Here is a 27,259-nt window from a genome sequence, read left to right as displayed (position 1 = left end):
CTTCTTACAGTTCTGCAAGCCAGCTATGCAAAACTGCTCTTATTTTCTAGAGAACTACATGACTATTGGCATCTGGGCAGTTTTTTGGCCAAAAACCATGTGGTTTTGTACCATAAATGTCTGATTTGTCTCCTCTCCTTCTCTTCTGCAGAGGACTTCTCAGTTTAGGGCATGAAGACAACATTAATACAAGCTACTCATGCTGAGATTCCACTTTATAACATACGTAACTGAGCATCTGCTATTTTTGCTGTATGTTCTGTTGCTAGTGCCACTACATAAGCTCTTGGCTGATAAAATAACAAATATACTTTGTATCTCCATTTACTGCGAAAAGGAAAATTTGGTTGCGCTTGCTGCAATCCTAGAAAACAGTTCCTCGTAAAACTGCGTGTAGGTGAAAAGCATCTGCACTTCATTAGCACCCTAAAACATTGTAAATAGGACAATGTATAGAGAATCTAAACCAGCAGATGCAACCAGCAGTACTGTAATCTGTTTATTTTATTTTAACATGCAGAACTAGGAAAGTTAATACTATATTTTGTCTTTCATCTCTATGTTAAAATATGCTACTGACTAGCCTTTAGTGTGTGACTGATCTGTATTATTTTGTTTACTGATGTATGTGTTTGGTTCTTTTTGCAGCCAGAGCATACAAATGTATGTTTTTGGTATATTCCGCCAAGTCTCAGGGGCATGCCAGACTGTGATGAGAGAAGAGAAAAGTTACACAGGGTATGTGGCTTTTGTTAAATGCTAAAATATAGTCTACTCTTTCAACCCAAAGTATTCTGTTTATTAAAAATAACATATCTGTGTGTTGACACATGTTCTAAATTCTGGGACGTCAGTTCTCCAATTGCTTGTTATGACCTTGATATTTGTTCACCTTTGTCTCCTATTTATACTGAGGTTGAAGTCATGTTTCCCCTATAGAACTAGATACAGGACATACTCAGTTATTCTTTGTTTTGTATCGCTTCTGTGCTCCCCAAAGTGTTATGAATCTTTAAAAAGTAGCTAGGCATAAAGATGTCCCAGTCCTGTTTGAGTAGGACAGCATATCAGCAAGAGAAATGGAAAGGTAATTACTTGAAAATGCTGGGACAGGTAAAGGAAATGGAAACCTGTAAGTCCTTGTCAGGTCTTTATTTTGATTTTAAATGTGCTTGGTTAGTCATGCATTAATGCATTTCAGTGAAAATGAATACCCTTTGGAGGACTTTGGGATAAATTTATTTGAAGAAATGATAGAGGGAAGTGAAGGCATCGTAGAGGCACCACCAAGAAAAGTATTGGGTTACTTAGGACTTGAGGGAAGTGAAATACATTAATTTTGTAGTAGCATTGTAGGCAGACAGAAGTGGAATGAAATAGATTCAGGGGACAAAAGAATGATTTTATAGTTGTCAAAATGAATTGCTTTTTTTTTTTTATATTTGGGAAGGGAGAAGAATGGGCAAACTTGGGAGGTTTTGTAGAGCATTTTATGTCTGCATCACACTGAGGAAAGAGGACAGAAGAGAATAGAAATTCCTGGGTCAACCCAGTGACATGTTAGATAAAGAAATTGCCAGAAAAGAGAGAAAAGAGGAAGATAGACAAGACTGGAAAGAAGGATAAAGTGTTTGACTTGTCACTGTTAAATGTTAGAGGACATTATAAAGCATCCTGCAAAACAGCAGAAGAGCCAGTCATCTGACCTTGGCTGGCGGAGAGCAGAGCAGGAGAAAGATGGTCTGGATGGAAAAACTGGGCTCAGTCAATACCAAATATTAAGATTGTCAGAACATTATTCCTTGTAAATTAAAGTGAGGAAGTGAGATTGCAGTAAATGCACAGTACTGCAAAACTACTGGAAGGTTTCCATGGCTTATGGTAACAGAAAATATTGTTTATGACATAGATCTTGTTGAAAAATTTCCATTGTTGTTATTCTCCCCACCTCCACTCCCAGAAAATGACTTTGATAATACATAATACTCTCATGGAAAACATCCGTTACCCTCAAAAAAGGTGGTTCTGGAGTAGGTTTTCATAAAAAGAAAACATTTCTTCATGACAAAGTCTTCAGCACAAAGAAATGACATGTACATTTAATACATTTAATATATAGAATTATTACATAGTGAATACTCCAGGATGCTCTTAGTCTATTAATCAAAAAGATAGATATTGTTGTCAGTTTTCCTTTAAATAGTCAGTTCTACATATTTTGCTTTTCAAGCTTTTTCTGGTACAGATCTTTTTATAAAAACTAGTGCCTTTCTGATCTGTCCATTTATTTTTTCCAAATTAAGAAATGTTGTGACAGACAAAGAAAGGACAAATTTTTTTAATTACTCTTCTCTCTCTCTCTCTCTTTTTTTTTTTCTTTCTTTTTTTTTTTTTTTTTTTAATGATAAAGGTGGCACCGAAAATCAAAGCACTGATGATGGAGTCAGGTACTACCATGGTTGGATATCAGCCTCAGGGCGATAAAGTCAACTTCTTCCGAATGGTCATCTCAAACCCAGCAGCAACTAAGTCTGACATTGACTTCCTCATTGAGGAAATAGAAAGATTGGGACAGGAGCTGTAGTACAGTGGTTGAATTATTTCTCTAATTCACTGTTTTCCAGCACTGGCTATTTTTTTAACCCAGTTCTGTAGAACATGTTTTAAGGAAATTCTCCTTCTCTAAGTTCTGATCTCCTAAGACATTCTTAAACAAAACAACTATAGGCTACTGAAACATATATGTATTGGTAGATCATATTACTGAGGGAAAATGTATTATCTTGAAGTTGAAGTACTATTGACTCTTACATTGGTCTTGTTTATTGTAGTCAGGAAATTAATAAGTACTAAAATAGCAAATTAAGAACTCTGCACAGTATATATGTACAGTATAAATAAATATATATAATTATATATATATATACATACATATATATATAAAAAGTGGTTATAAACTTAGATCTAAGCCACAGCATGTTTTCCACTTTAAGAGAATTAACTTTTCCTTCAACAACTAATGATGTGGATAATGTGCTACAAATTTTTCTGCCAGATAAAAATAGACGTATAGAAACATTTCTAAAATGTAGATTCTTAGGAGCTAAAGAAAATGTATAACAGTATTAAATCTTATTGTTGGTGCTTCTCTCACGTACAAAAGAGCAATCTCTAACAGCACCTTTGAGTAAAATAGTTGTATTTCCCCTTTAGTGTCACATCAGGGGATAATAGTAGCAGAGTCATTGTAACAGGTATATTATGGCTGTATTTTTAGAGGTTAATTTGTGTAGATTGTGTATATTATTGTTAAATGACTTTGTGTAAAAGGATTTAAATGTAATAGTTTTACAGCAAGATAACTGTTGAATTGTAGGTATATGAAATATTTGCTTATTTATATGCAGAGATTTACCATGCTGAAGAGTTGTCTTGTATTTTCTTCCATTTGTAATGTATCCTATTTATATATTATTGAAGTTCTAAATAATGTTTATGGTATTTTAGTGTCTTTGTGAGCCAAAGAAAAAATACAAAAATATTAGTTGACACTTTGATTTAAATCCTAGTGCCCTTAAAATTATAACTTACAGATAATTTTACTGAATATAAGGAATTCTAACATTGTGTATAGACTGTCAAATGATGAGATCCCTTTAACCTATTAGAATTTTCAGTTTTATTTATTGTAATGTCAGACTGTCTGTTCAGTGTTCTGAATGCTTTTCTAGTGCATATTGGTTGCTAACCAAGGCCCCTGTTTTCGAGTTGTATTTCAGGACTAATCTCTATGACCATTTTAACTAAATTCTGTGGGAGTTTTAACCAGCACCATTCTTCTAGTGATATGGAATTCAATATGTGTTTGGAGCTTATAAAATAAATAAAAACAAAAGTAATCTCAGAATCTTTAAATACAGCTGGCATGTCACAACAATTTCAACTGGCTAGACTTTTCAAAGTATAGACACCAGAGTCATCTGCAGCTTGTTCAGTTTTAATCATTAGATAATCAATACTACCGAGTGGAAAACTCCATACTGGAAGCAGAGTAGTGGAACAAAATGAGGATTCAATAATCTACTGAGTTACTGTCATGGTGATAAATGGAATATGCTAATTTCAAATCTTTTTATACATGATTCTATGGCTATCTTCTATGCAAGTCAGTAATTAATTGGTTTTTCTTTTCTTTTTTTTTTTCCCAAATCAATAAGAAAATTAAATTATTTTAGAAACATTCAGTGAAATGCGGTCATGCTATGCAGTTTTTGCAGCCTCTCTGAACCCCTTCAGTCCTGTGGAAGGGCAGCTACACCAGGAGAGATTACCATCCTGCAGGTCCCACTGGTTGTCTTCTGAGGATGCTGTCTCACATCTTTGGCTGGGTCAGAGCAGGGAGAAGGAAGAAGCTGTCATGGTAAATGCCGTATCATATAGCAGAGCCTTTCCAGCTTTTCATAGGACTATTGCTTATTGCTCTTCCATAACCTTCTGTAAAACTTTCTGTCGAAATTATTTGAGTTGAATCTAAAAACTATTTTAAATTTGTCAGTCTTCTAGATTTATGAGTATGACTTTCAAAATATCATCTAACTTGTTACTTTTATGCCATGAAACCCCCCAGTAATCTCATCAGTACAATATTTTTTTCATTAGGTTATTTTCCTCAAGACAGCGTAGTCGGTCTCTTGCCTTCTTGATCTTAAACCTCAGTCCTCCTTAATTATAACCCTGATATCTTACCATGTCTTCAGTACTTAACATTTCTTGATGTAAACATCCATGCTGTATGACCTGAGGCCTGCAATACAGAAGTAGTCAGTGTGAACATTGACTTCAGTACCAACTTCCATAATATTAAATGCCATTCTTTATAGATAGCAGCTACTCATCAAAACTAGAGGGCCTCTCATTGACAGCTGGTTTTAGAGTACAGAAATAAGTTTGTTTTGAAGTAGTAGAACATTTTGATTTACAGGCTTCTGCCTGAATTCTGGTCTCTGTCACAGTTTTACTTTATTCAAAGGGCAGCTAGAGAAGATTGAAGGATTTCCCTCAGTCCTCCTTGTTTATGAGAAACAATACGAACTAGTATAATCAATACAAATAAGTATAACTGCTGACCTAGCTTCACTAGGGGATTTTATGTCTTCCACACAAGCAGCACCATGGCCCTTGTGATTTCTTCAACCAGTTCTGAGGTGGGAATTTCTGACTTTCTCCATCTCCCTAGTCAAGATATTTCAGCAATACTGTTACTAAGGTTCCCAACTTACCCTTAATCCTCTAACCTTAATATTTTAACCTCATGGACCTTGTATCCAGATCACCATCTCAGTATTGTAATAATAATTATTGTATTTGAAATGTTATATCTCCTCAGAGCATATATACTAGGTAAAGAGAATCATCCTCATGTAACTGATCATGAAACTATAAGAAAGACTGTAATATGGCTTACTGGCATTCATACAGCAAGCCTTGGACAGTCCTGTGATACAGTCAGAAATAGATCTAGACCTCTTCAGCACATATACAGTGTTTTGCTCACTAAAATTTCTGCTTCCTCATTTAATAGAGTATCTTGTATTTGGGAGGTCAAAAGCGTCAGAGGTTCTACCTATTGCCCTTGACAGTTTGCAGCTAGGTGGGAATAATGGAGCTTCTCCTGCCTGTTTCAGAAGTGAGACCAGTAACACAGAGGTATTTTCTCTGTGTTTAGATATATCTTCCTACCCTCTGCATTTTATCTTGCCTTTCTGCAGTGCTGTGTCTTGACACAGATGATACTCACAATTAGATTTTTGCAAAGCTTTTAGTTCTAATATCAGACTCTGGAGTGTTTCCCTATTAGATGTACCTGCTTCCACAGGCACAGGGCTCATATTAATTTCCGACTTGGTTAGCTAATTTTAACAGAGCAGTTACGGTCATCAGTGAGAAAACTCATCTGTGTTTTCTTCTCAGTAGGTAATTTTCATCTGAGTAATATGTTACAGCTTCTCAGACAAAAGCTTACCTGGAATTTTCCTGCTTTTTAATCCATACACTATTAACTGTGAGAGATCAGGAAGTATGGATATACAGAAGTGTTGACTAATTCAAAGCATTGCAATTCCAGGTAAGTAACTTTGTTTTTCTGAGGTTTAAAATATACTCTAAGGTAGCAATTTTGCCTTTAAAAATCACACGGACAATCACTGTAATTTTGTGTGAGTGAATTCAGATCATATAAACAATAGGCAAGATCTTAGCTGAACATGTAGCTGCAGTGCTTATTAACTGATGTAATTTATTTGGAAAAGACTGACCATTGGATAAAAATCAACAGCAGTTTTTGATTTTGAATGAGAAAAATTCTGATTGTATTATTAAAGGTAATTTTTAGTGAAGATAGTTAGATTATACCATTCACGGCAGACAGATGGAACCATGGGCCTTGGGAATAACCCAGGATTTTAAAATTATCATTGACTTAGTTTACAATCTGTTTTTTGAATGGTGACAAATATGAAGAGATTTTTTAAAGAGAATCTCTGTTTTATGGTTTAAGAAATGTTGAAGTTATAAAGAAGATATGCAATGCAGTTTAATTTTTTCAATAAAAGTTGATCTTAAAACTGTCTAATTTGTCTCATACCATTTTTGTGAGTTCCTTTGTTTCCTTAAGAATATGAGACAAAAGCCATACAACATTATCCCTCACATTAAAAACAGTAAGGCAAATGCTAAGCCTACTTTTTAGTTTTAATTGTGAATTGAATGTGAGCTTGTACCAACACAGACTGAGGAAGAACCACAAACTCTAGACCTTGATCAGTTTGAATAGAGTTGTCGAGACATTAGTACTGTGTAGAAATGCTAAAAAACAGAGAATCTAAAAATCTTTCTTTGTGGTGTTTTGTGTGGTTTCTGAAATCCTCATCCAGCTTATACAGAGGACCCAAGAAAGTAAACAGGAACCTTGGAATGGGTAAAAAGAATAAGATCAAGCCCTTGTGGTAAAAGCCCTGCTATTTAATCTGTGGATATATTTATAAAACTTACTTCTTGTAATGCAGGTCTTACTCCCAGGAAGACTTGAATACATGCTTAACTTTGCACACTTCGCAATGCCACTGGTTGATCTCGGTGTTTGTTTATTAAGCACATTTAAATCTGCACACAATCAGAACTAGGATATTTTTATGCAATCAAAAATCTACTTGACTGAAAAAGTACTTTTCTGTATGTAAAAAAAATGCAGGACAGGACAGGCCTAGAGGTGTTTTGAATAGTGTTATGTTTCAGCACTTCTGTGCTTGTCTGGCAAGAAATGATGCAGAGATGGCAAGAGGAGCCTTCAGGGTCATACGACAATACACTGTGGAATCAGAACTACAGGATACTGGGTGCCTGACTGCAAAAGCATTAAAGTTTGCATAGCAGAAAATCTGTGAGTATTCTTACCAGAGTCAGTTGGAACTGGGTTTCTTTGTTCAGCCACTTTTTTATTAAGCATTATAACGCACAGTCTTTTACAGTAAATATGTTTCCTTGAAATACAAATAAATGAGATATTGGCAGCTTTATTTTGTGAGTAAAGTAAATATGTTTCTTAAGAATAATTTTGCAAAGGTGTACAAGGGAAGCCTAATCCTGCCACCACAGAAGTCGACGGGAGAATTGTTGCTGATTGCATGAATCAATCTTTCCCATTCTCAGAAATGAAAGACCATTTCCTAATAAAACAACAGAATGACACCTTAAGTCTGAGGTAGGAAAAAATACTGAAGTTCTTATATTCTCTAAAAAGGGCTATGCATAATGCAGTAACATTAAACAAATTCAATGTATTTTGTATAGAATCATAGATGTTATTTTAAAATAACACCAGAAACCGAGTTTGAGCATAAAATAGTTGAAATATAAAATTTATAAGAATGCCATAACTTCAGGGAAACACTTTTTTTCCCTGACTGGACTTGAGTGAAGCATAATAATTACAAAACACAACTCTTTCCCTTTGTAAATATTGTATGAATTAAAGCTTTTGGCACATGATATATACTTGATACATATCATGTATAACATGAAGAAGGTGATTAAAAATTTTGGGTTCTAGACCATATTTGGGGGTAAACTGCCGTTCTATTACGGCTGTTAAAATATTTTTTAGTTCTTTTTTTGTATACCAAATATATTGAAAAATAAGAGCACATTCTGAATTCATAAAAGTATAAAATTATATTTTTCATAATATAGACAAATTCTAGTTTATTACTGCTTTATGCATTATCCATAGAACTGTCATTGATTTTTAACAGTATGTAACAAATTTGATTTTGATTGCTTTAGGAGGTAGGATGAGCATCCTTCAAGTAGGATGAGTTTTCTTAAGAACAATTTTCTTTCCAAGTTAAAGAATTTTATGCAGCAAACTAGGCATGAGGAAAATACGTGCTGCAAAGAAGCGTACCAAGTCCATTAGTGTAGCATACAAATACCATAACATAAAGCACTAAAAATTATGGAAGGTGATTGTATTGTGTGACTATTAAGGAATGTTCAGCTTAGATACAGACTGTTCAATAAAACGTTAGGAGCACAATGATACTGTTAGCAGTTATGTACAGCTTGCTGTGGTCAACATAATTACATCTGTCTGAATTTCTTCTTTTAGTGTTTTATAATTTGCAAATTGTGACAGTTATGCTTAGGGTGATGATACGTGAATCAGGAGTACTACTCCCACAAGAACTGCAACTGAGTGAAGAGGAAATGAGAAGACGCAAGAATTGACTGAAAGCAAAGGTTAAAAGGATAGATGGACAACATGGAAGGATTTGGGTTTCATCAGAGCACCTGGACTTGTGCAAAGCATTTGACACTGTCCTGCACAACATCCTTGTCTCTAAATTGGAGAGACATGGATTTGATAGATGGACCACTTGGTGGATAAGGAATTGGCTGGATGGTCGCACTCAAAGAGTTGCGGTCAATGGCTCGATGTCCAAGTGGAGACCAGTGATGAGTGGCATTCCTCAGGGGTTGTTATTGGGACTGGTGCTGTTCAACGTCTTTGTCAGTGACATGGAGAGTGGGATTGAGTGCACCCTCAGCAAGTTTGCTGATGACACCAAGCTGTGTGGTGCAGTCAACGCGCTGGAGGGAAGCGATGCCATCGAGGGACCTTGACAGGCTTGAGAGGTGGGCCTGTGTGAACCTCATGAAGTTCAACAAGGCCAAGTGCAAGGTCCTGCACATGGGTCGGGGCAATCCCGAGCACAAATACAGGCTGGGCAATGAATGGATTAAGAGCAGCCCTGAGGAGAAGGACTTGGGGGTGCTGGTTGATGAGAAGCTCAACATGACCCAGCAATGTGCACTTGCAGCCCAGAAACCACTTGCATCCTGGGCTGCATCAAAAGAAGCGTGACCAGCAGGTCGAGGGAGGTGATTCTCCCTCTCTACTCTGCTCTTGTGAGACCCCACCTGGAGTACTGCGTTCAGCTCTGGGGACCCCAACATAAGAAGGACATGGACCTGTTGGAGCGAGTCCAGAGGAGGGCCATGAAGATGATCAGAGGGTTGGAGCACCTCCCCTGTGAGGACAGGCTGAGAGAGTTGGGGTTGTTCACCCTGGAGAAGAGAAGGCTCCGAGGAGACCTTATAGCAGCCTTCCAGTACCTAAAGGGGGCCTACAGGAAAGCTGGAGAGGGACTTTTTACAAGGGCATGTAGTGATAGGACAAGGGGTGTAATGGCTTTAAACTGAAAGAGGGTAGATTTAGATCAGATGTAAGGGAGCAGTTCTTCACTGTGAGGGTGGTGAGGCACTGGAACAGGTTCCCCAGAGAGACTGTGGATGCCCCGTCCCTGGAAGTGTTCAAGGCCATGTTGGATGGGGCTTTGAGCAGCCTGGTCTAGTGGAAGGTGTCCCTGCCCATGGCAGGGGGCTTGGAACTAGATGATCTTTAACGTCCCTTCCAAACCAAACCATTCTATGATTCTATGATTCGGAAGAATCAGACTTATGGAAAAAGCAGAATTAAAATTATGGTTAGAATAAAAGATAAGATGCAAGCAGAAGTTTTTAAGTAGACCTGGTAAAGAAATAAAAAAAATTCTGGTTCTCTGTTTTAATAGATCTATCTACTGAGGAAAAGTGGAGCACTGTTGAGTGATGATGACAACAGAAAAATTTGAAGATAAAATATTACACACCTGGATTTATTTCTGCTATTTATTAGGTAATCTGTTGAGCATCTGAATATAATTATTTCAGACTGGATAAGTATACTTTACTTGTATTTGTGAGTGTATTTATATTTCTTGATATAAAACTCAAGGACACATACATGCACATACTCAGTGTGTATCAGAAAATAATGAAGTCTTGCATGATGTTGACCATTTTGTGTAGGACTTTTTAGGACATCTGCAAAGATTCTTGAAGTGTAACATTAAACAAATATAACATGAAGGAAATAGTAAATTATTTTCCCTTACCTTTGAAAGTATCTGTGTGTGTTGTGTATGTATATGAATGATTAAATCCCTATCATGTGAAATTCTTAAATTATATACCTTTTAACAGGATACCAGTCAAGTTCATCTGAGAACAGTTGGTTTGAGGCAGGAATTACTGTGTGAAAATTTTTGGCCTTGTTTTATGTGGAAGGCTGTTGTGCCACGACAGTGTGAACAAAAATATGTAAGATCATTGCAGGTGATACTTTTTCTCCATTTCCTAAGTTTAACGTTTCAAGAAAGCCTAAAAAAATGTCACTACAAGTAAAATCAACAAATGTAAGTACAATTACTATAAATGAGATTTACAGAAGCCTATCATCTGTGACTACACTGTAAGCTGATTTGAAGCCATATCCTCTTGGTGTGACATCAGCAAGAGTTTGGATAATACCGGTGTATAAAGCAAGCATATTGGCCTTCAAAAAAAAACCAAACTTGAATGCTAACTTTAAACTGGACAGGTAAAAGTGTCTCTAGAAAGCAAAGTGAGAAAGGCATAAGATGTTTCTCACTCAGTGTCATGTTGATTAGTGCTTTTTATCTTCTAAATATTGCACGTATTATAAATTACATTCACTGTTCAATGTATTGCCTTATTAATGAGGACCTTCCATGGGCCCCAGCAAAAAAGGCCATTAATCTTAATTAAGCTGCTTCCTTTACTTTTAGGAAGGCTGCCTGCAGGGTAAAACTGACATTTGTGCTTGTGGGCATAGGGCCAGACTGACCACTAGATTGTACGGGATGAACTCTTTATTTCCATTACTTTGAGTTTTTTATGGTTTCTTGTTGCATTGCCTGGCTATGAGCATCCTTTGAAGAAAAGGCCCTTACTGACTGTCTCTTTCAGCTAATTCACTCTTCTGCCACACGCGTGGCACTGGCAATTGCTAAACGTACTAGCATGGCTCTTATCTCAAGGAGTACAGCTTTGCTGGGCAATGGGGTGAGATCTCCACATGCTGGGTTTGACAGTGCTGAACCAAAGAACCATGGTTGTTTTAATTACAGCAGGATTTCCTATTTGTGGAAAAAAATGACTTTTACTAATTCATTGTAACTATAACTTTTAATAACTCATTGTTTTAATTTGCTGGTAGTTATGCTGCTGCAATAATTTGGTGCACTCACTTATCTTGGTCACACTTTTTAAAAGTATATTACTTGTACCTGATTATGTTGTGTTTCAGGGCCATTACATTTCTTTATACTGTTTTGCATCATCATGGCTCTTCAATTATTCTACATATTTTTCAAGAAGAGGAGTATTTTCTTTCCCACTACAAAAGAACTAGGTTTAGTTCCCCTGCTGTAAATACCCGATATCAGTGAGTAGTTTTTACTGGTTTTACTCAGTCCTAGTGAAATGCAGTTATTCTGTAAGTATAAATTAATTACCAGCTCTATCTTAGAGTATAATGCAATGCATATTCTCTTGTCTTCCCAAGGATATGAGGCCTGTCTTTTTGCAAGATATGATGAGAAGTCACGGATTGCCAATCTGTGACCTGGCTCCCTAACACTGAGAATTGTAATTGCCATCAAACAGCTCCCTCTGGTTTCTTAAGTGAGTAAACACAGACTGATTGGAGCATTAGAGCTAGCGTTGCAGCTGAAAGAAAACCCAACAAAATTTCTTCCTTTTGAATACATCAACATTACATTAAAAAGAGCTACTAGGCCAAAAATTGCTACAATTTGCCTTCCCGAAAAGCCTAATTTTAAGTTGTGGGTTGTTTTGTTTTTTTTTTTTTTTTTCCTCCCAGAAATTCTGTGACTGTAGTGTAAATAATTATGCTTAGCTATTGTTGAATGACTTCAGAACTCATGTTAATTTTCTATATATAGTGCTGCTATAATTGTCCAATTACTGGTGTACTTGAAAGAGCTCAGAGGTGGAATGGAGGTTCTCAGGGGAATTTGAAGACTCTTTCATTTACTCTGTAGTTCAGTGCAGAGCTGTTTCTGTTAAGCTGGCAAAGTGGTCAAAAGAAGTAACTGAAATCACTGGATTACACCATAGACACTTGTTTGGATACTCAGAAAAATGTACATGACTTGAATTTACAACAGGAATGCCTCTTCCCTTTTCATCTCTTAGCATAAACAATTAATTAAAAGAGCTTCAACAAACAAATGGCCCTTACTTGGGACTGTGTCCTCAGTTTGGGGTTTATGTAGTGAACTACTAATTCATATGTCTGCCTACCTAAGTAATTTCTAAATGAACATAATTCATGTACAAGTGTACATCTCTAGACTTGCAAAAACAAATTATTCTTCACTTACAGGACATCCACAAAATTTTAGAAGTAAATAATGCTTTCTATATCCATCTTCCCAGCATTGCATGTTGCTCATCCTTCCAATGAATAGATCAACAGATCCTTTCAAATATGTGTGTGTAAGAGAGAGAGAGAGCTTCTCTGTTAGGCTACCAAACCAGTCTTTTACACCTACCTTTGGATGGTAGAGTAGACTGGGAGGTTTCCTAACACAAGAGAACAGAACTAATTCAGACACCCTGACTTTGGTGGGGTTCTTAGGTACAAATGAAAGGGGGAAGAGTGATAAAATGATTGGTGGTTTACGCCAAAGAAGAGTCATACAGGGCCAATTTCAAATATTAAAATTGCCCAGCAGGCAAAAAGCAAATATACAACACACTTCAGGCTGAATAGTTTACAAAGAGGTAAGACATCAGAAGAAGCCAAGAAATAATTTGATAACAGAATCAGCACTGAGTAAGTGACACTTATTGCATATAGTTTGAAATAGATACCAGTTTATAGTATGTTGTTTTGTGGGAATACATTTGACTTTGAAATGCATGTGAATATCTACCTGTCCCTAACTGCTTGTTTTTATAATTTTAACTGCACAAGATTTTTCTAGCAGTAATATTTTTTCATTACATCCATAGGCAATAGAAGCACTTTTTACCACCTACATCGCTCAGCAAAGGGTGCAAAGAGGAACTGTGTAGAGAGGTAAAGCTTTCTTCTACACACTTTTTTTACTTATGTTTAGCTATCTTAAATCAGGTTAATTTTCTAATAGTATGGAATTCTATCAAATTATGTGTTGGTTTCCTAGGCTAAATAATGCAAGTTTCATTAATAAAATAATTTGAAATGGCAAAGGGCAAAGCAAACCAGTGGAAAATATACTGTATAGAAAACTGTTGCAATGACTTGTAGAAGCAAGTAATGTGAGCTAACAGATTATTCTACCTCTACTTGCTTTGAGTCTGATGTGCTCTCTGAAATGCAGATTCAACAATTTGGGAAGCTGTTCAGCAGTTACAACAAGGAATACCAAGAATTTAGAAAAAAGGAGGCCCATTTCCCTTTTACCCTATAAAATCAGACTTTTATGACCAGTTGTGAATGGAGATGAGATCTGGTAGGTTCTTGACCCCCAAAATCAAGTCACACTCATGCTTTCACTTTTTTTTTTTTTTAAATAAATCAATTACTGTTTGAAAAGCTTTTATATAACAAGTTATGCAGAATCTTCTCATGGAGGTCTGTGTGTGTACATACATATATGTCTCTGCATCAGACCCAAATCTTGATCAGTTATTCTATAAGCAGCAAAGAAAACAATATAAAATAATAGTTCTAAAACATATACATATAAAAATATGTTAGAAAGATTTTAGCCATCATTTGGGTTTGCTTTCTTTTGTTACATACTACACACTACAAATAACTTTTAAACTACCTTATAAATTGAAGATCTTTATCATGTATTTCATAGTTATCCATGCTCTATAAGCCACATCATAATTGTAGCTAGTATTATTAGTCTGTATTATTTGTAGGCCTCTGGACTCAGTAACATTTTAGAAGATGCAGCTGTTGAATTGCTTTTAGCTGGTTCAGTAATCATTGCAATTGTTTTGCAGTTGACTGTAATTCCTGGGATTTAGTGGGATTGTTATTTAAAAAAACCCACCACCAAGAACAACAAAACAGCAAACCATCAACAAATTACATTCCTAATTTATGCTGTTAGGTTGTAATCTGTTGATGGCTCTCTAGCAGATTAAGACCTAACAGCATAAAGAAGGAGGTAGTTTAGAACCTAACATAAAAAAACCAAAACAAAACAAAACAACAAAAAAAAAAAAAAAAACAAAACCAAACAAAAAAAACCAACCCCAGCGAACAACCCAAAATAGTGCCTTCACCCTGGTGTAATTCTATTGAATTTTAGTGAAATTACACAAAGGAAAATTGGGGCCAAACTTAATGGACTAGAACCAGGTGTATTGCTCTGGTTCTACAAGGGATGTGGCTATAGTAGAAGAAATAGACTGGTTTGGGGAAGAATGAGGCCAGGGTGACCAGAGGAGATGCTCTGCATCCCTTTTGTCAGCCTGTGCCTGGGTTTCCAGCTATGACTTCAGGTTTGTATATTATGGCTGAACATCCAACAACTTTAACCTGTCAAACTTTGCTGCTGTGGTACAGCTGCACATAATAGTGTAAGAATGGTGGGCACTGTACTTCCTCTGTGAATGAACTGGTTATCTTGTCCAAGCCCCCTACTCAAATGGGGCCACCCAGAGCAGGTTGCCCAGGACCACATCCAGATTGCTTTTGAATATCTCCAAGGATAACGAATGAGCATCAACCTGATCTCTGGTGTCTCCTATTTTCCTTTTGTATGTGCTGGAGAAGACTTTACACATACCTGGAAGCGGGAGTAGATTATTCCACTTGGGGTTGGGAGGGAGACCTGGTTAGTAAAGTCTTAAATAGAAATCTACAAAAAACCAAAACAACAACAAAAAACCCCAAACAAACAAGGAGAGACACTGTAGAAAGGGAGGAGCCAAAATGAAATATATCCATCCCCTTACCAGACATCAGAAGAGTCAAATTTCAAGATTCAGCTCTATTAATGATTTTTATTTATTTGGCCTCAACAAATATAATATTAAACGTGCTGGAAATATCTCACAGGTAACAAAGAATTATATTATGTATTTACAATGGAGAAATAAAACTATTTCCTTCCTAATCATCTTAGTATTTTTGATGGGTGTTAACCATTAGAAAACTCTTATATTGAGTCAGGGGGTTCCCTAAGAACAGAGAAAATATTAGAGGTAGGGAGAGGGCGTCCTCTGTGGCTGATGTGCTTCATCTACTTCATGAATGACTGGCATTGACTAAGGCAGTCTTTTTAAATTGTGCTGCTGTTTTTAAAGTTGTTGGGTTTTGATCCGTTTCAACAGCTTTGCTAACACTTTGCAAATCACAACTTTTTAAGGGAACTAGAAACTAACCTGTATTTTTTTGAACTGTATGGGATTTTCTAAACTGTTACCCATATTACAGTAATTATTTTAAAAGCTCTCCGATATTGCTGTTTCTCATTATGACAGAGTTAGGTCAATGAGTTGTGTATTTTAAAAAAAAAAAAAAAACAAACAAACAAAAAAAACAACTGTAACAAATGAGAACCACTTTTCCCAGATGTCTGTGTAACTTTGCAGTTTTGCTGCATTTTGCACTGATCAGATTTTGGAATTGCCACTTTCCAGTTCTCATTTTCCCAGCTAAGTCTCTGCATGCGGGACATTTTAAAGCCTGAGCAAAAGGGAGTGGCCAGTCTTACCAGGGAGGGTGCAAGGAGGAAAAACAAGGTAAAACTGAAGTAAGCTAGAAAACCCCTACAAGTCTTACATTGTGTATTTTAACAGACAAAATTGGCTTATATGAAATGGAGATTTGTAATGGAAATAGTCCCACTGCCTTTGATATTTTGATATGAAAAAATACAACTCTAAAGTTTGCATACAGCCCCCAGTCAGTAGACTTTGTGTTTCACACTGGGCTTTCAGTAGTCCTTGAAGAAAAGCAGTAGTTGGAGAGAAGACAATTGCAGAGAAGGGCAGGGGAGGAAAACTGCACACAGGCGTCTGGGCGAAGACAGAGGTCACATCGAGAGCTGGGTCTGAGAATTGCTCCCAGGTAGGCCTGTGACTGTGAGCCTGTGACTCCTTCAGCTCCTGCTGGATCTGGGCCTTAGCCTGCAACTTCTGACTCTTGCAGCACTCTTTGTTCCTTTTCTGAGCAGTTCTGTGGCTTCCATCGAAACCAGTGGGTAAACTGCCTTTCCCCTGCTCGTTTCCTGGCCGCAGCAATTCCCTCTACGCTTCTGTTTGTTAGACTCTTTATGGTGACTGCATTTTTTCCCCTTCATGCTGACTTAAGTAGGAAAAATCCCAAATGATCATCTGTACTCAATTTTCTTCAGCCATTTAACTCTTTCTATCCTTGATGTTGCTTTGCCACATCTTTCTTAGCCGCTTCTCAGCCCAAATCCCTGTTCCAGCAGTGCCTAGGCTTAGGACAACACCCAAGTTTGTGATGGGATTGGAAAGCCACATGGACCATCCCATAGTTCACTGGGTCTGACACCATATGAAGACAAGACACTCAAAGAAATATACTTGGTAGGTGGTGTCTGCCTTCCTGAAACCAGGTAAAACATCTTCCAGAAACATCCTTGAAAGTCCTAGTTAATGCTTTGTTCATCAGTTCTCTCTAACGCATGGCAAAATGCTACCCCTACAAGTAGGAAGGAAGAAGCCCTCTAATAGTTAAGATTCAATCATCGTTAAGAGTAATACCACACTCTTCACAGTGTGTTATAACATAAAAGCTAGTCCCTGCATTCAGAGGGCTACTCCGGTCCTTGCAGGACTCGAGCCCCTTTGCTTTAGTAGTGATCTGCCCAGAACAGCAAGAGGAGAGCCAGTGACAGCAGGAAAAATGGGGCAGCTCCAGAAACTGGCTGGGTCTTTCCAGCTGGTACATTACACTAAATCACCAGTCCTGTTGATTGCATTGACACCTGCAAATCTCATCTCAAAATAAATAAAACATATTCCAGCACATCCCAGTGGGACCCAGCTGGGCTCACCAGCTCCTATCTCCCAAACTTTGTGCTTGCTGAGAAAAGCCTTTGAACAGGTGGCATAAGCGAGGACTGTTGAATCATTCTTGTCAGCAGCACGGAAAAGCATTATTGTTCTGTCTCATTTGGCTTTCAGTGTGGTGATTTCAGATGACAAACTGCTCATTTGATTCTTAAGCTCAACACATGGGTGACATCCTCTGCTGCTGCCTTCGGGACACTGCAGAAAGTAGAGAGAGCTCCATCTGCCTGCAGTGAAGTGGAAACCCATGTGAAATAGATGCGGGTCCAGGGACCGTGCATCTTGTCATAAGCTATACTTCAGTTTAACATATCTAGGTAGCTGTGGAAGTAACTTCTGACACGTTTTCTCTTTCTAAAACTCATTGGCTTTGCTAATTCACCCAGGAAGTCCCGTAGCATTTCCTCTTTGGAAATGGTGCCAAGAGCACTCAGATAGCCAGTAAAGGAAGGATTAACCTCAGCTCCAGCCTCTAGCTGCTCTCATTAGTACATGTGAGAGGACACAAAGTCACATTTTTGGGGAGAAAGGTAGGGTACTGCATTGGGACGACACTGCTTTATGGCTAGGCTAATAGGATCTGATTATATCCCAAGCTTTCTCTCTCTTCTTAACCAATTTTTTTTGTTCCCTCCAGTGACAATTCATTAAGAGAAAGGTCCTCTGGCTTTAACGAACTCTGCCTACAGCATAACGCTATCAAGTAGCATTCTTACTAGGATTTAAGGTGGTTATTTGAGCGTTGCCAGAATAGAGGATTCCCACTCCCAGGGCAAATATTATGTTACGTTACCAATTTGTTTGATTGTATTCAAACTTCCAAATCTAATCTCCAAATAAATAAAGTATGTTCACAAGGTCCCAGCAGAGGCATCCTGCTGTCTTGGTGATGTGATAAATAACAGCAAAAGCCTAGATCCTACTTTTGCTCAAAAAATATATTTCCTTGTTGTGGAAGATAAAAGAATCCTTCTCCTTGAGGCTTGAAGGAAAAGAAGTTATCAGCTGTTGAGGCAGAAGAAAATAAATCACAAAAGACTTCTCAGGGTAAGACAAGATAAAGGAGAGGGAGTTGATTTTTATTTTTTTTTTTCCTGAAGGGGGGATTAAAAATAGCTTAAGAAATACACAGTTGTGGAAGCTTTCACAGAACATGTCAGGGATGAAAACAACTCAAAATATAACAAAGACTAAAAAGATCCTTTCCTGAGGCTAAAGCAGATTGCTTTCTCTGAGCTAGCAATGTATTGTTTCAAGCATGGCTGGAAAGAGGCTAATGGTGTTTAGTTTGTAGCTGTCCAGAAGATGGAGGAATGTGCCCTTCTGTGACTAATGAATGCACTTTGGAGAGCTGTCAGAGAGCTGGAGCTCTGTGAGCAGGGAAGAAGGAGTATTGTGAAGAACATGTGTAGCCTATGGGGTCAGATCATCCCTGTGTCAGAGTCTGAGTGCAGTATTTGCCCTGTTTATCTCAAATTCCCCATCATAACATTTGTTTTATTCCTTCTTTCTGTAAAGAGGCACCTTCTAGGACCATTGTATTTCTTCTTCTCTCACCCTGTTCACCTGTCACAGGCAAGACAAAGTGGTAGAAGCCCAGTAATAGCACATTTGTAGCATATGACAGCATTTAAAGACTGGCCAGTTTCAGAAGGTCACTGTTCTGTATTTAGGTATACAGAAGAAAATGCCAGGGCTTCTGGGAGAGGCAACGCTCTGGTAATTGTGCCTCAGTATGTAGGCAGTCCCTGTTTCCTACGGCTTTTAGAACTGCTCCTGTACTCTGACAGCCAGATCTATGAAGGCCAAAGCTATAAAATGAAATATTGGGGATGAAACCATCACAGGGATTTCTTTTATCCCTGATGCTCAAGAATTATATTTGGCATTTCTGCCTGGTCAAGTCTGTCAAGCCAAGTGCAATTTCTTTTCTTAATGTTCAGCGTATTTGCAATAACTCTGTAAGGCCTATAGAAAGGGTCTGGACTTTCTGCCAAGAAGGGCCATGTTTTCAACCTTTGTGGCAGGTACAATAAATGGAGGACTATTCAGGATGGGATACTAAAGGATTTAATATATGATCCATTTTTAAATACAGGTCTTTTTAGCATAAGCCTTTCTCCAGTACTGCTTTCTTCCAGGGGAGTCTTCATCAGCATCTGTTCAACACATCCCGCAGCAGAACCTGGCAGTTTGATAATACAGTTAAGGTGTACATGTGCTTTTCTGTCTTACTGCTGGTTTATCTTAAAGCATAAAATCTGAGTTGGGAAACTCAGAAATAGGCCTTTTTTTTTTAATTTGGTTTATGTATACTGACATCTGTCATTTGTGTTTCAGTCTGAACTCTAGATAAAAGGCTCTAGAAAAACTCTAGGTAAAGCAAAGTGTAGCTGACTTCTTAATTTAAAAGAATTTCAAGTACTTTATAGAACTATAGCTGAAATAGTACATATAACTGTATGAAGTATTGGACACCCAAGACACACTGCAGAAGGGATTGTGTGAGCAAAAACATTTCTCTTGTTTGATTTACTGTGTTTAAGAAAACAGGATTTAACATGTCCTTGGTAAATAAAAAGGATCGCAGCAGCAAATCTTTGACTATCACCCAAGTCTCTTACTGTAAGCAATTTCTAAACCTCCAGATTTTAGGCAAACCACTTGGGTCAAAAATGACTGACAATGCATGTAAGTATCATGTAATGAAGTGGTTGGAAATTACTTAATTCATCCTCCATTATGAACCCTTCTTCTGCAGCATCCTTAGCTACAGTACTCCCAAAGCCAGCTGCTATCTACAGCTGAATAGTAGCAGGCCTATTAAGCCTCTTAAATACTTGCATTCTAATTCCTAAATTGGGTGGCCAGAACCTTAGTCTGTGCAATTTGCTTCTATAATTAAGATTCTATCAGTGTTTCTATTACGAACCCTGTTTTCAGCCCAATATAATTTAAAGAGGCTTCTTTTCTTTTTTAACAGTGAAGCAAACCTATTGTCTGTGATTTCGTGTACATTGTGTTACTTTGTAGTCAATAATCAAGTGAATCTTTGAAACATTCTGACATTTGTCATTAATTCTGTGCCCTCCCTTAACCATTCACCAATGGGTCTTTTATTGTGAATACATGTATTTAAAGGTTATTCTCCTCTATTATGCCTGCTCGTAGTCATACACAATGTAAAAATGCTTAACACTGTCCTTCAGGCTGGAAATCGGGGTCTGATGGCTATGTGAAATGGGACAACAAGCCAGAGTATGGACTGCAAGTTTAAAGTAATAACTTCTGGAGGCAGAGGAGTGAGGACATTGATTTCACTAAGCCCATTCCAATATTCAGGCACACATTTTCAAAGCTTTGTAGGAGCAGAAGATGTCTATTTTGGAGTTTCGTCTACTGTCTTAGAGTCTCAGGTGAAACCACTGTGGCCGCAAGAAGCAAGTAAAGATTGTATAAAAAGCTATTCTGTCAGAAACCTATAGCTACAGTACCTTTAATTGTCAAACCTGTGCCCCTTACGGATTTGTGTGAAACCTACTTACCAGTGTCTAACTCAAACAGAGCTACTGGGTCTTCGGCAGCTTTGGGAAGACAGGCAGAGTTATCCCATGTTACAGCCAAGTCAATCACTTCTACAAGTTAAAGTAATGAAACCTTTAGTTAATTTCCCGTGTTCTATTAATAGCACCTCCACAAATCAGTTTTGCTGAGTTTCTGGTTTCTGAAACACAAGCCTTGATTCTGGTCTCAAGTCACTTGGGAAAGAGGGCTGTAGATTACCTTCACAATCCCTCTCCCTCTGATTTGTTGATGGCATCTGCAGTACTCGGTGCAAATTACAGCAGCCAGAGGAACTGTTCCTGATAATAACCAGAGCATGACAACACTGACTACATCTCTAATACATGCCCATGCTAGGAGCCTGGGGGGAAAGGCAGAGAGCAATTCTGCCAGCTATCTGCCACCTGAGCATTCCCCTGACAGAGATGCAGTGTGCTAGCTCTGATCCTGCTGACATTGTGGCCCTTCCCTCCCACTGACAAAAGGAAGTTGCTGCATGTTGAAATATTATCAAGTTAGAGTTTTCAGCTGAAGGCTTATTAGCTCCAGCTCTTTCTCTGCTGGATACAAGTCGCTCCTAATTATCTCACTGAAACTGCTTCCATTCCCTTGTGCATTAGTGTACATCGGTGATAATGCAATGAAAACGGATGGGTTTTTATAGTAGTAAAAAATGTCAAGCAGTCAAGACTAGGCTTTCTGAGTTCAGCATGGTCTTTTTGTGCCTTGCGGAGCACAAGGGGAGAACTAGCCCTGCAGCATTCTCACTGGCAAGACTATGCCTGAGAGCAACCTGTCCAGCTAGTGCCTTCCTCCCTTGCATTTCATTCCCTTTTCAGCTGCATAGCAACTAATGGCCATAAAACCAGCTTTACAAAAGCCCCACATTACTCCTGTATTTAATTAACTTTTAGACCATCAGACCGTATTATTTAATCACAGCCTGCCGAGTTTCAGGGGGTTATTTGGTCTGAGGCTCACTAATGCTTGGCTTCCATTCAAAGTGCTTTACTGTTAACGTCTCTTTACATTTCAGACATGGTCTTGTCTTTTCACAGCTGTTCCCAGCAGCAGGTCAAGAACAGGTTCAGTCTCACACCTCTCACATTTGCACACATGCTGATCATCGCTACCTTACTTTTTTTAATTGGATAACCTCAGTTCCAAAACTCGTATTGCTCCTAAACTGAGACTGTGGGGAGTGTATGTGAGTACTGCTGCAGCCTGACAGATGCGTGTAAGGCTTCTATGTGTCACCAGGCTTTTACCAGCTGTTTATGCAAGCTAGAGCTACTTTTTTTTTTTTTTTTTTTGTAGAGCCAAAGGATCTGTGCTTTATGCCTTCTACTAAGGTGAAGTTCTAAGTACTGAGAGTGCACAGCCAGGTGGATGCCTTCCAAGTAGCCGTAGTTTGTTCCCTGTATGCTTGCGAAGGAGATAAAATCTACTTGGACACTGCTAACAGAGGAGCTGCTCTCAGACGCACACCAGACTCTTCATGGCACCTTCCAAACCCAGTCCCACTCTGCTGGGACTGGACCCAACAAGTAGATATTCTGACCTGCAATTCCTCATCTTGGGCAATACACTAAGAGCAGGAATGAATGAGGTCATGCATTGATTAGGGGATAAAAGATGTTACAACCAAGAGCTATCTTACGACCCATCCTCTTCTCAGTCACCAGACATTGCTGCTCTATTTCTGCCTAAAACTATCTCTTCCAGTGTTTCCTTATTGGGACAATCCCTTTTATTACTTTATCCACTGGAGATGCAGGCCTTCCCATAACTCTGGCAGTATTCACTTAATTTCATTTTAAAGGCACCCATTAATTAAAATTATTCTATTTACTGATTCTTAATAATGCCTCTGAAGCTTTTGTTCTGGTGTATTTGTCTATGTTTGAGCTTAAGGCCATTTCTGCAATAAATCATCATTTTCTGCCTGTCTTAGCCTCTAAATGATTTGGGTCAAACAGGCTGATTTGTACACTGTATTTCAGCAGCTCCCTTCCTGCTGCACATGCCTAGGTTTCTCTGTCTGTCTTTATTCCCATTTGCCCAGCACCAACAGTACAGAAGGGTTTAAGGAGGGGGCGGGGGGAAAGCAGCTGCTTTTCTTCAGCCACTGTATATCCAGCTCTGCAGAGGGGTGCTGGCCCCCACTGAAAGCATTTGCCACACACATTCTCTGTGAAGGGCAGCGTGGCTGTTTCATCTGTTGCAAACTGGATTTTAGTCAACAGCCTGTCCTGGTTTCGGCTGGGATAGAGTTAATTTTCTTTCTACTAGCTGGTATACTGTTATGCCTTGGATTTAGTATAAGAATGTTGATAACACGCTGATGTTTTCAGCTGTTGCTAAGTAGTGTTTATACTAAGTCAAGGATTTTTTCAGCTTCTCATGCCCAGCCAGCAAGAAGGCTGGAGGGGCACAAGAAGTTGGGAGCGGGCACAGCCAGGACAGCTGAGCCAAACTGGCCAAAGGGGTATTCCATACCATGCAACATCATGCCCAGTATATAAACTGGGGGCAGTTGGCCTGGGGGGATCGCTGCTTGGGAACTAACTGGGCATCAGTCAGCGAGTGGTGAGCAATTGCATTGTGCATCACTTGTTTTGTATATTTCAATCCTTTTATTAGTATTGTCATTTTATTATTGTTATTATTATCATTATTAGTTTCTTCCTTTCTGTTCTATTAAACTGTTCTTATCTCAACCCATGAGTTTTACATTTTCCTTTCTGATTCTCTCCCCCATCCCACTGGGTGGGGGCAAAGTGAGTGAGCGGCTGCATTGTGCTCAGTTGCTGGCTGCGGTTAAACCACAACACAGCCGTAGCTGACAGTTTCAAGAAGGCCACTTCCCCATCCAACTTACTCAGACAATTGCACGCAGTCTCCAGACTAATAATTCATCATTTGCACATGTGTGCCTTCTACTTCATTATTTTATTAGCATATTAGAAAGGCCCTGATTTATTTATTAAATTCATTATTATTCTTATCAAATGATGACATGTTGTTATCCAGGAAGATGCACTTGCTATCTCACAACTAATTATGCCAATTAAGTTTTCATTATTCTACCACAAAGCACAGCTCATTAACTTTAATTACTTTTGAAATGCAGCTGCTGAGATACACACAGAAAGGAACAGGTAGGTTATATCTGTTAGTTAATTTCTGCAAATGGAATTTGTTGTCATTAGGTCTTAAGTGATACTTTCAGGCAATCTTGTTCCCTATTTCCCAGGTAAGTTTTGTGTCTTTTTTACCTAAGAGGGTTCTAAATGTTTCTTTTTCTTTACAAACTAGTCTCTTGCTATAGAACATTGGACCAAGTTAAAAGATATTTCCTCAGATAAAGCTGGTGGTTTAGTTCAGCCCTTAATGGAAATTGATGGACATCTGGAGAGAACATCTTTCTTCACTGGGGTGGAACCAGCCCAAAAAGAGTGACGGCATTTTGATGGAAAGCTGAGATGCTATGGTAAGGCAAATGTTCCTAAGAAAAAGCATCTCAGGTCTTGCAGCAGTACATGTAGTTTATGTCTTCAGAGAGGGGCCAGGTTCGTATTTCTCTGAAGGGATTGACTAGAGCGATTAAGAAGAACAAAATATGGCTGCCCATTTCTGGGTTCACGACATGCAGGCATGAAACTTTTACAGATTTCCTGAGGAAGAGTGAAATAGAATTTCTTTGGTTCTGTGAGAATAAGACAAACTGACTACTGATGCAACGGTATGGACTGGCTCTCAGAGGGCGTAATGTCTGAGCAGAGTCATGGAGTTGCAAAATCTCTGCCACCTTGTTTCCCCACTAGCACCTTTAGGAAACATGAAGAACATTCCTCCTTTGATAATGTTTCACTCTTGCAACTGCAGTCAGAATAGAAATAATTCGTATTCCCTTGTACAAACAGCTGCATGCAATAGTTGCTGCAAATTGCCAGGGTGCTTTTACCTCCTCCTCAGCCCCTCACACACCTCTCAGTGGTCGCAGGAGCAGAATTCAGCCACAGAAGAGTTACTGCCAGTGACACAGGCTTTCTTCACCTTCTACTTTGTATGTGGTGGTTTTGGCTTTGCCACTTACTGGGAACTGGATAATTAGAAGTTAGGCTCATCAAACCAGCACTGTGCAATTTGGCGAATCCCAGCTTTAAGGCTGTTTACACATTTAGAGGCCAGATGAAAGTGTGTGAAAGACTAGTATTCACTTCAGGGATTTTCAAGCACATTTTTCATCAAAATGGCAACTTTTCAATGGCAAAATGCTGTTACTCTTTTTGGTTCTGGTGTTGGTGGACAGAAGTATCGAGTTTGGGATAACAGTCACCTTTTCTTCACAAAGAAATCAAAGTTCAGATCTTTTCTCTATGATGGTTAATGACATGGAAAAGGGCCTCTAAGAGGTATTTTACAGTGTGTTTCACTGTGATGTAGTACTCATGTTATAGTAACCTCTGCTGAGAGATAATTTTTTAAGGATGAGGTATGCAACACACTGAAGTGAGGATTTCCTGTCTTCAAAGCAGCACACGAACAATTATCACATCTAATGAACATAAACTCTGAGTAGGAAGTGCCTGCCATTAATGAAATGTTTATCAGCTCCAGAGCCACTCAGCTCTTCGTAATCTCTGGGGAAACAGAACTGTCCTGAAATTTACTGTGTGGTCTAAAAATGCTCTGGAATGACTGGGGAAAGAAGCAACCCATTGCAGTGTTGCTCGAGTTGTGTTATTTTTTTATTTTCTTAACAGAGCAATAGTAATTCAAGGGTCTTCCAGTCCAAAGGCAAGGTAATGAAACTGAATATACCCTAGAGAAGCCTTCACCAAATGCAGGTTTTCACCCATAGATTCGTTCTCAATGAAGGAGGGGCCAGCATCACAGAGCCAGTCAGCCAGGAGGACACCACCTGGCTAGTATCTGCCTCATGGCCACAGAAAACCTACAAGCAATCCACAAAATTGACAGCACCTACCTAGCAGCATAAGGAGAGGTGTCATACAAGAGCCACTCTCCCAGAAGAGAGTGAAAGAATGACTGCGGGTGGTAGATTGCCACCAGCTATGCATCCTTCAGGAAGCTTTGGGTAAAGGGTGGTGAACCACAGCTGCTCTCCATGGGTCACACTGTGTTATACTGCTGTCTATCGTGATGTCTAATAGCAAGAAAGAAATTAATATGGCTGGGATTTGCCTCCCAAATCTAAATGGCATGTGCATGGAAGCATAAGCTTTCCTTAAGCTGGTATAGTTTTTAGCCTTGCGTGTGTGACTTTTATCAGCTCACTGTAACAAACTTCTCGTTCTGTATTAAGAGCACAGAAATTCTTGTAAGATATAGTTTATGTATGCATTATTCCCTTTGCCTTCTTACTTTGTATTGCTGCCTCCGGGTATCCTGGAGTCGATTTCTTCTGGTAACGATGAGGAGAGACACTGCGTAGGGATGTAAGCATGCCTGAACTGGTGTGCAGACACGATCCCGAACTGGCGGTGCCCGACGAGAGTCCCTGGAGAAACGCTGGCTGGCTGCTCCGCTGGAGGCACCTGGGCACAGCGAGGTGGCCAAGGGCGGGAAGGGGGTCGGTGGTCTCTGAGGCAGCGCTGGGGTACATCCCAAGCACAGTGCAGAGAGGCTTTTAATACTAACCAGCAAGGCACTGTGATAATACAGAGGGAAATGAGTCCAGAAGAAGTGAGGTATGCTAACCCGAATTTCCTTTCTGTGCTCAGTCGAGGGTCTTTACGCCGCGTTCCAGTCCATGAACAAATGCTGTCTCTGCACTACCGAAAGCGGCCAGTGACGGCGGCGCTCCTGAAAGAGGTCACCCCTCCCTGGAAGTCCGTACTACCGGAGGCAACCGGGAGGCACCGGTTTGCGTGGGCAGGCTGTGCAAAAGCTTCACCTGGGGCCTTCAGGCACAAGGGCCGCTCTCGGGGAGAAAGGATGGTCCGGACCTCGGGTTCATAACGCTCCCTGACCGACCGCCGGCCGCCTCCTCCGGCTGCGCTGTGCCACCGGGCCGGCTCGGCGCCGGATTTCGGGGCAGGCCGCGTGGAGCCTTTCACCGGCTAGCGGCTCCCCCCGCGCGGACGAGCCAGGGGGAGCCTGTCCCGTTACCCCGTGGGTGCCCGCGGGGGAGCGTGCCCCGACACAGGCTCGTGCAGGGTGCTGGCCTGGGGCGGCGATGCCCACCCGATTC

At 39.3% G+C, this 27,259-nt stretch overlaps 1 protein-coding gene across 1 annotated transcript in view; it reads left to right on the top strand.

Moving 5' to 3' along the window:
- The window catches only part of GAD1 (glutamate decarboxylase 1), a 35,451-nt gene extending 28,825 nt beyond the window's left edge, over positions 1 to 6,626 (top strand). Inside the window, exons 16-17 of the mRNA XM_030016742.2 lie at positions 649 to 738; positions 2,411 to 6,626. Coding sequence (XP_029872602.1) covers positions 649 to 738; positions 2,411 to 2,584 — 264 coding nt within the window. The 3' untranslated portion in view covers positions 2,585 to 6,626. The remainder of the gene's footprint in view (positions 1 to 648; positions 739 to 2,410) is intronic.
- Positions 6,627 to 27,259: the final 20,633 nt, after the last annotated feature.

This window comes from Aquila chrysaetos, chromosome 6, assembly GCF_900496995.4.
Source record: "Aquila chrysaetos chrysaetos chromosome 6, bAquChr1.4, whole genome shotgun sequence".
Taxonomy (NCBI): domain Eukaryota; kingdom Metazoa; phylum Chordata; class Aves; order Accipitriformes; family Accipitridae; genus Aquila; species Aquila chrysaetos.
The sequence above is the reverse complement of the archived record's forward strand: the minus strand, read 5'-3'. Positions and strand labels throughout refer to the sequence as shown.